Here is a 10,000-nt window from a genome sequence, read left to right as displayed (position 1 = left end):
CAGTTGTCTGGCAAAGTACACCATGTTAGGGCGACTGTGGCTCAGGTGGTAGAGCGGGTCGGCCGATGATCAAAGGGTTGGAGGTTCGATCCCCGCCCTGCCACCTGTGTCATGGTTGTTGTGTCCTTGGGCAAGACACTTCACCCACCTTGCCTCGTGTGAATGTCGATAGTTAGCCTGCTGCTCTCGGTGTATGAATGTGTGTGTGAATGGTAACGTGGGAAAGGAAAACAGGTCTCCCTTGAAAAAGAGTCTTCGGTCTCAATGGGATTTACCTGGAGAAAAAATAAAAAAAATAAAAAATTGTTTTATTTTATTTTGTCTTTTGTTTTTGTGTTAAATTTTTCAGTTGTGTGTTGTTCTTTAATAGGAAAAAAATCCCCCAAAAAATTATTTTAAAAAACCCAAAAATAAAATAAAAACATGATTGTCTGTCCGTGTTTGCAGGAGAAAGCAGCTAAGTGGAGGACGTCAGAAGGACAGATGGATGGACTGACCACTAACGGAGTGTTGGTGATGAAACCGGACCAGTTTACAGAGTCTAGGCCGTGTATTAACACACCGGGCCAGTTTACAGAGCCTAGGCCGTGTATAAAATCACCCGGGCTGTGGAGGGAGATATCCGTCTGTGGAAACGTCTATACACTCAGAGAAACAAGATCGTCACAACAGAGGGGCAAAATGGTGGGTTCTACTTTTTCTTCTCCGCTTTTTTTATTGGCTGATCGCAAAAAACTTAAAGAGCTACTTCACTGGTGGGAATATGAAGGTGTATTGAACTCTGATATCCTATGTAGTATAAATGTGCAAACATTTTAGAAATCGGTTCATCCTAGCCTGAGAAAAGGCAGAAAGAGTGTTTTATGGTCTCACTGTCTAACCCTACATTTTACTAGTGTGACATCACACATGGTAAAATGTAGGGTTAGGATTAACAGGACAGCTGGGCCAAGGGAAGACTGAGGGAAGACTGAGGAAAGAAAAACCTCATTCATTATATTATAATAGTGATTTTATAATGATAGAACGCTGGTTCCGTATGGGTGAAGTATTCCTTTTAACATAATTTCCTCCCCATCTTTCTTCCAGGTTGACAGTGAGTCTAACCAGCTGATTGACGGCTGTCTCATTGACCTGTGTGGGGCCACGTTACTCTGGCGCACGGCTGAGGGTCTATCGGACACGCCCACCACCAAACACCTTGACGCCCTACGACTGGAGCTAAACGCCGGCCGCCCGCAATGCCCCGTCGGATTCAGCACTCTCAAATTCCCCTCCCTCAACCGCAAAGATATCCTGGATGCCAAACAACCCTGGGCGTATCTAAAATGCGGACACGTGCATGGATACCACATATGGGGCGGGCGTAGGAATCCCGAAGTCGAGGCCGAATGCAGGGAGAGAGAGTGCCCCATGTGCAGGACAAAGGGCCCGTATGTGCCGCTGTGGTTGGGGTGTGAAGCAGGGTTTTACGTGGACTCAGAGACACCCACACACGCGTTTGTCCCGTGCGGTCATGTGTGTTCGAAGGAGACAGCGGCGTATTGGAGCCGCGTGCTACTTCCACACGGGACCCACACCTTCCACGCTACGTGCCCGTTCTGTGTGGCTCCGCTCGGGGGAGAAAACGGCTACGTGAGGCTCATCTTCCAGAGCCCACTGGACTAAAGACTCCCTATTCTATAACAACAGAACAATATGCTTTGAGTTTATACACAGCCTAGGCTCTGTAAACGGGCATGTTGCTAGAAGAAGCTACGGTGGCCTTTAAAGGACAAGACGCGTGGGAATTTTTAAATTTTTTATAACCTAATTTAACTATAAATTAAGACCAATATATAGCTCTGTAGAACGCTTATTGTCAAAATCAGTGAATATCTCCTCATGATCCACTACCTGTCTGTACTGTGTGTGCACTGAAAAAAAATTACAGTGTTGATAAATAGCCTAGGCTCTGTAAACGGGCATGTTGTTGCTAGCCCACTTTGTATAAACTTTGTCATATGCCAGAGAGACCACTGGACTAGGGTTATGGGAATAATATTTTAGAATTTAGAATTTTTTTATAACTTAACTTAATTTATTCTAAAGTTCTGGAGAATGCTTCTTGTCAAAATCAGTGAATATCTCTTCATGATACTGTGTTGAAAAAGAAATCCAGTGTTAATAATATAGGTTAATAGAGGTTGATATTTAAATAACTGTGGGGTCTGTGCAAATTTATTTTTCCGATTGTGTTTTATTATTGACCCAAGGTGAAACAAAATGCACAAAATATTACTTTTAAATAGTTTTTTTCTTGGTTCAGCAGATCACTGTCTCACCTGCCTTAAAGGTGCAGTGTGTAATATGACATCATCAAGAAAGTTCTACAAAGTTCTAGAATGCAACACTCCCTGGGTAACCCCACCCCTTTCGAATAATAACAGAAGCTACAGTGGCCTTCAAGGACAAGAACAATTCTACATTTTAAACAATGCACCTGATGACATTCCAACTATGACACTTTCAAGATGGTGGCACTAGGCCTTGGTCCAAAATATGCAGAAATATGGACATATATGAGACCCTTTCTAAGAGAAAAAAAAATTATTCAAAACATTTTTTTCAGTTTTTATGCACTAAATTAAATGTACTTATGGATATTATAATTACTTCTAATGCAAAATCTGCTAGGAAATAAAACCCAACATTCTACACACTGCAGGTTTAAAAAAAACAAAACAAAAAAAAACACTAAGACTTGGTCCTACGTTTGTATTGTATTAGAATTGGTTTCAGTCAATTGTTACTCATTTGTCTATATTGATCCATAACATGTACTTATCTTTTTATGTGGGCTAAAGTGGCCTTCCTTTGCGATGCTGTTCAACTACTGTATGATATTAAAGGTGCAGTGTGTAACTTTGGGTGTGTCAGAGAAGTGAAACATTTTCTAAGGTATATTCTCATAATAACTGAATAAACAAACTTTCCTCACGGTAAAATGTGATCCCTGGAACACTGTTTGAAGTTAGAAAGCTTCCTGAAAAGTTACTGTTTCACTGTTGTTGTTGTTTACAGCAGCAGGGCCCACAGTTTGGTTTACAAACATATTCTAGTCTTACGTTTGGTTCCAGGTTCCTCATTCCTTCCTAAACATGCAATTTAGTCAATATCAAACTATTTATGCCATCCACACAGACGGACAGACACACACTCCCCCCACTCACACACACACTCCCTCTCTCTCACTCACTCACTCACTCACTCACTCACTCACTCACTCACTCACTCACTCACTCACTCACTCACTCACTCACTCACTCACTCACTCACTCACTCCCCCCCACACACACACTCCCTCTCTCTCACACACATTTGCAACTGTTTAATAAAACAAAAGTCTAGACGTGAAAAAGCAAGAGTTCACTTTTTTATTTCACTTTTTGGGTTATCAGGTTTATTTGGATTTTTTTTATAGAATAAAAAAATCCGTCAGGCATTATAGACAGTCAACCAGTATTTTCCTGTAGTTACATGAGGAATAAAAATTAATAAATGCTATCTTGTTTGATGAAGCACGTTCTGCTTTTGGCATCCAGACAGACAGACAGACAGACAGACAGACAGACAGACAGACAGACAGACAGACACACAGACACACAGACAGACAGACAGACAGACAGACAGACAGACAGACAGACAGACAGACACACAGACAGACAGACAGACAGACAGACAGACAGACAGACAGACAGACAGACACACACACACACAGACAGACAGACACACACACACACACACACGGTGAACAAATACAGGTCCCTGCTCTTGTACACACATCACGCATTTACTTTAATTAATAAACAATAAATAAAAATTGGAATATGTATAGATGTAGATATCTGATAATTGTTGCTTTAGCGCCATCATGTGGCCAAACCTCCAAAGTGTATATTAGAGATACTATCCTTCAAATGTCACAATCGTCGAAAACATTCATTTTAAGTAATTATTTTTTCCTTTTGAGGCTCAAAAAAATACATTGGTATGGAATGGAATTTAGGTTAATTTTTGGGTGAACTATCCTTTCGTCAAACCAGTCAAACCTCAGGATGCCTCAGTTAAAAACCAGCAGCAGTTTAAATTCAGGATTAAAAGTTACATTTACTAATTTATTTCCATGTGATTCATTCAGCGATTGTTTTTTGTACAAAGTGCAAATAAAAATTAAAAAACACTGCGGATGTTTGTGTGTGTCGTTATTTGGTTTTGGTGACCCAGACAGATCATAAAAAACCCTTTGTTTAGTTAAGTTACTTTATTAGTCAATGGCTACCTTTAAATTTGTCTTTGCATATCCCCTTTCAAGACACCACACTCGAGAGGTGCCTTGCCCAAGGACACAATGGTAGAGATGCTGGTCAATTTGTCTATTTTTTTTTTTATTAATTATTTTTACATAAATATTTTTACAGAAAATTATCTTCAATAATTTCCCGAAGCATCCCATAAACCGTCCATAGAGCCCTCGGCCCCTTTTATTTCCTCTGCTTCTCTCTTTACTTTTCTCCCTTTCACCCGTGCGGGCCGTGTCTGCATCAAGCTACAGGTGCAGTTGCGCACCACTTTTGCACCGGGTCAAAGGGCACTGTAGAAGTGCGATTAATCTGCGTTAATTTTTTTAATCGCGTTAATTTTTCTGTGATTAATTAATCAAAATTAACGCGTTAATTTGACAGCCCTAATTTTTACATAAATATATTAACACAAATATATGAATACAAATGACAGGTTTTAGTGTGAAAGGTTTTCCTGTGAAATGAAGGTTAGAAAAATAAAAAGTAATAAATTATTACATTTCATCAATATTTCAACAGAAAATTATCTAAAAAGAAAAAAAAAATCGTCTATTGTTGTACGCCTAAATAACATTATTTAGTTGGTGATTGTGACAGTTTGTAAACAGCAGGCGGCGGCGTCAGCATCAGCTCCGAGCTCTCTGGTCTCTGGCACGAGAAGAAGAAGAAGAAGAATTGCATCTTGGGTATTGTAGTCCTACCGGTGTGTATTGTAGTTTATTCCTTCCCCTGGTTCCTCCCGTGCTCCTGTGATGGTGAACGAGAGAAATAGCGACACCTGCGCTTCCACACAACAGGTACGGAAGCTTTCAAATGTCCACAGTCACTCACATATGTGTCTTTTTAGTTTAATTTGAATTGTAAGGTCGCTTGTCAACAGTGTAAGCTAACCTGCTACCATTAGCATCAGCCAGTCTACGTGTAACCGCAACACCCAGTTGTAGTACACTAGCTTTAGCATTATAGCATTTTGAGATTCAGGCCTGGGCGATTTATAGTATTTTTACACCTTGTCATTCATAGTATAGATAGTTTTTATGTGTGTTGTGTCTCGGCTAAGTGTTGACTTCAATGTGAGCTCAGTAGATGGTACAAATAACCTATAAACATAGCATTGAGTGAGTTAGCACTGGAGCTAAGCTAATGCTAGCTAACTGGCTGGCTAGTTGCTAGTGTCTGTCAAACCTGCAAGATCAATGATTTGACATGTCAAAGAAAAACAAGATAAAGATAGACAGACAGACAGACACACACACACACACACACACACACACACACAGACAGACAGACAGACAGACAGACAGACAGACAGACAGACAGACACGTTTATCTCTTATGTTTACATATCATGATTTAATTAACGTAAGCGTGGGAGCTGTAGCGTTACAGTTTCAGGTGGTAGAACAACAACATTAGATGCTAAACAGACATACCTAGAACACAACAAACTTTGGTCAACTTCAAGTTAAAGTCCTTGTTTTATTAGCCATGTGCGATAATAATTAGAAGAGCAGTCGTTTGCACACAATAGTACATTAAAGGTCTACTTCACCGGTTGGAATATGAAGGTGTATTGAACTCGGAGATCCTATGTAGTATAAATGTGCAAACATTTTAGAAATCGGTTCATCCTAGCCTGAGAAAAGGCAGAAAGAGTGTTTTATGGTCTCGCTGTCTAACCCTACATTTCTCTTTCTGTGACCCTCTATATTACACATATATTACACATCATAAATTGGGTCATGGATAATAACTGCTTTTGTTGAGACACTGCAGGGGAGTAGGGGGACATTGTTAACATATAGGCCTAGTGTGTTAGCTGTTTTTGCCATGGAAATCTTGCATCTGAGGCTCCTTCCAACAATGCAATAACTTTATTTTCTTTCTAGAATGACACAGAAGTATAGAAGAACATCTTTAGATATACATAGAAATTGTAAACAGTGCAAAAAGACATGGGAAAGAGAGTAGAAAATATTTTTATTGCTCATATTTCTGCACGCGAAAGCCAGGCGTCTATAGCACTAACTCACCAAAACACAGTCAGTCAGCCATACAGCGGGGCAGCCCCACTAAGGGTGAACACTGCATAGTAACAGTGAGAGGCTACAGACCTTCGAAATCAGAATCAGAATAATCTTCATTGTCATTGCACAAGACAACGACATTGTGTTGCAGTCCTCCAGCTGCACAGTTATATAAATATAAATATAAAAAATACAATACAAGTTACAACAATATCAACAATACAACAACAATATATATAAATAAATAAAATGTTTTCAGAAGTCCAAGTCCTTAAAGCCCTACTTCACCGGTTGGAATATGAAGGTGTATTGAACTCTGAGATCCTATTTAGTATAAATGTGCAAAAAAAAAATTGAAATCGGATCATCCTAGCCTGAGAAAAGGCAGAAAGAGTGTTTTATGGTCTCACTGTCTAACCCTACAGTTTCCTTCTTGTGACATCACAGTAAGGGTTAGGATTAACAGGACAGCTGGGCCAAGGGAAGACTGAGGGAAGACTGAGGGAAGAAAAACCTCATTCACTATATTATAATAGTTATTTTATAATGATAGAACGCTGGTTCCGTATGGGTGAAGTATTCCTATAAGTGTGGATATTGTGGATGGTGCAATCACCTTCCCTCTAATCTTTCATTATCAGTGTGTGTGATGGGATTAGAGGGTCTAACAGTGTGAGCGGTCAGATTAAAGGTGCAGTCAGTGATTCTGGAGAACACTTGTTTTCAAAATCACTTTTTGATAACCATTCTCTACCTGTTCTTACTGTGTGTGTGCATTGAAAAACAATCTTCTGTTAATAGATAGCCTAGGCTGTGTAAACTGTGTGAACAAAGGGAGCCCACCATAGCCAGCTACATGCCTGTTCACAGAGCCTAGGCTGTTTATTACCACTGGATTACATTTTATATTTTGTTCACCTGGAAAAAGAGATAATAAAACAGTTTTCAGTAGTGAGTGTGTATTTTTGCGGTGCAGATTTTGCAGACGTGGCACAGAAGTTAGAAGTTGACCTTTAACTGTCAGCCCTCTGGAAACTGCTGCAAAAAATGAGCAGAAACTCTTTGAGTTCTGGTGTGAACAGTTTCTCTCAAACAGCTGTTACTTCCTCTAACTCGAAGAACTTTAGTTTCTTAACACGTTAATCCAACTCCACACTGTCTCACTCACTTCCTGTCTGTGTTCATAAATAAGATCTTTGTCTTTTAAAGTCGCTACGAGGAACTTTTAAATATTTCTGAAACAGTCTCATTTTTCCTCTGATGATCATAAATGACATGTAACAGCAAACGAGACCATCAGTGCAAAGAATGCTATTTTATATAGTTTTTTGTAATGCCTTTGTCATGGGTATATACGCTCACCCAGGAACAACAGCTGGCGTGGTAAAAACATTACTGCTTTTGTCCAAAGGGGGGCGCTAGAATTAACACACACTGAAAGTTCCTCGGAGCACCTTTTAGATAAGTAGTTTTTCTTAGTATATCATAAACATCTAATATACTGTTTACAAGAGCGAGCTAGTAAAATACAAGGCTTTTACAAGTATTACATTTTTTAAAAACATTTTTGAGGGATTCTAGGTATCATAATTTTTCGTCAAAATCCATCCAAAAATATTGAGATATTATTTTTTGCCAATTTCGCACACCCCTAATCTAACCCCATTTCTCTCTGTCTGTCTGTCTGTCTGTCTGTCTGTCTGTCTGTCTGTCTGTCTGTCTGTCTGTCTGTCTGTCTGTCTGTCTGTCTGTCTGTCTGCAGCTAGCCTCCTAGGAGGTTCAGCCCTGTTGCCATGGCGTCCAGTCACAGTTCTAGAGGCGGAGTTTATCTGAAGGAACGAGCAGACTCCTCCCCCTCTCGCCGTCCTCCAATCAGATCGCTGCCCGACGTCTGTCCCAAGGAGCCCACCGGTGAGAGTGTGTGTGTGTGTGTGTGTGTGTGTGTGTGTGTGTGTGTGTGTGTGTGTGTGTGTGTGTGTGTGTGTGTGTGTGTGTGTGTGTGTGTGTGTGTGTGTGTGTGTGTGTGTGTGTGTGTGTGTGTGTGTGTGTGTGTGTGTGTGTGTGTGTGTGTGTGTGTGTGTGTGTGTGTGTGTGTGTCTGTTTAAGTAAATGTTTTAAAGTAGCTATGAGGAACTTTAAAATATTTCTGAAACAGTCTCATTTTTCCTCTGATGATCATAAATTACATGTAACAGCAAACAAGACCATCAGTGCAAAGAAAGAATGCTATTTTTATATAGTTTTTCTTAATGCCTTCGTCATGGGTGTACGCTCACCCAGGAACAACAGCTGGCGTAGTCAAAAACACTACCGCTTTTGTCCAAAGGAGGCGCTAGAATTAACACAAACTGAAAGTTCCTCAGAGCACCTTTTACATATTTTTAATCTTTCTCTTTCTCTCTTGCAGGTGAGAGGCGCGTGCTACTTGACGGGCCCTCTGTAGTTTCAGAACACGATCGTTGGACGGTTTACAGCTCGAAGGTGAATCTCCCCGCGGCGCTGAACGACCCGCGGCTGGCTAAACGAGAGTCCGACTTCTTCACTAAGACATGGGGACTGGACTTCGCCGAGACGGAGGTGATGCCTTCCTTCTACCTCCCAAACATCACACGGGAAAACTTTGGACCCTACCTGCAAGAAATGGCTCAGGTAAATATTAATAATAACAGACAGACAGGCAGGCAGACAGGCAGTCAGTCACGCACGCACGCACGCACGCACTCACTCACTCGCTCACTCGCTCACTCGCTCACTCGCTCACTCACTCGCTCGCTCGCTCACTCACTCTATCACACACTCGCTCACTCACTCACTCTATCACTCACTCACTCATTACATTTTTTTTTTTTGTATAATTATTTTTCACTTCATTTCATGCTTCCACCATAAAGATTAACATACAAACAATATATTTCACTCGAATACAAAATAAACAGCAAAACATAAACAGTAATACTTTGATGTACAGGTAGGTTCTAGGCCCTATGGATTTCATAGGGCCCTACTACCTCAAACTCTCCATTGGTGATTCTAACTCTCTGTCTGTCTGTCTGTCTGTCTGTCTGAGCCTGTCTGCTAAAGGAGTGTAGAGATTAGTGCCCTGTTTTATACCTACACATGGCGTGTGCGTGTCAGGAATCCTGCCCAAGCGGTTTCACCCTCTTTTGTTCCCTCTCTTTCTTTTATTCTCCTTTTACAGCAACCTTTAGAAATGAGAGACATTCTGGCATTATGTAAACTTCAGTGAGATGTCTGTCGCTTAATACTTTACTCACATGTCCATAGTTTATTATTATTTATAAATCTTTATTTACACAGGTAAATCTCATTGAGACCGGAGACTCTTTTTCAAGGGAGACCTGTTCCCTTTCCCACGTTACCATTCACACACACATTCATACACCGATAGCAGCAGGCTAACTATCGGGAGCAGTTTAGGGTTCAGTTTCATTTCATTGAAGGTTGTGTTTTTTTTTAACCAATAATCCTGAATCTTAATTCCTCTCTGTGTGTTTGTTTTTTCTAGAGGGAGAGAATCCACGAGCGCTGATAGACAGACAGACAGACAGACAGACAGACAGACAGACAGACAGACAGACAGACAGACAGACAGACAGACACAAACTCACT

At 40.6% G+C, this 10,000-nt stretch overlaps 2 protein-coding genes across 2 annotated transcripts in view; both read left to right on the top strand.

The window, feature by feature from the left end:
* Positions 1–3,433, top strand: part of LOC307252007 (E3 ubiquitin-protein ligase pellino homolog 1-like) — a 12,671-nt gene extending 9,238 nt beyond the window's left edge. Inside the window, exons 6-7 of the mRNA XM_080029532.1 lie at positions 448–684; positions 1,090–3,433. Of these exons, the coding sequence (XP_079885658.1) occupies positions 448–684; positions 1,090–1,668 (816 nt within the window). The 3' untranslated portion in view covers positions 1,669–3,433. The remainder of the gene's footprint in view (positions 1–447; positions 685–1,089) is intronic.
* A 1,622-nt stretch (positions 3,434–5,055) lies between these two features.
* The window catches only part of vps54 (VPS54 subunit of GARP complex), a 34,943-nt gene continuing 29,998 nt past the window's right edge, over positions 5,056–10,000 (top strand). The window contains exons 1-3 of the mRNA XM_080029527.1: positions 5,056–5,140; positions 8,133–8,281; positions 8,778–9,019. Of these exons, the coding sequence (XP_079885653.1) occupies positions 8,164–8,281; positions 8,778–9,019 (360 nt within the window). The 5' untranslated portion in view covers positions 5,056–5,140; positions 8,133–8,163. The remainder of the gene's footprint in view (positions 5,141–8,132; positions 8,282–8,777; positions 9,020–10,000) is intronic.

This window comes from Ammodytes marinus, assembly GCF_949987685.1.
Source record: "Ammodytes marinus genome assembly, chromosome: 6".
Lineage (NCBI taxonomy): Eukaryota > Metazoa > Chordata > Actinopteri > Uranoscopiformes > Ammodytidae > Ammodytes > Ammodytes marinus.
Note: the sequence above shows the minus strand (reverse complement) of the source record. Positions and strands in the feature narration are given on the sequence as shown.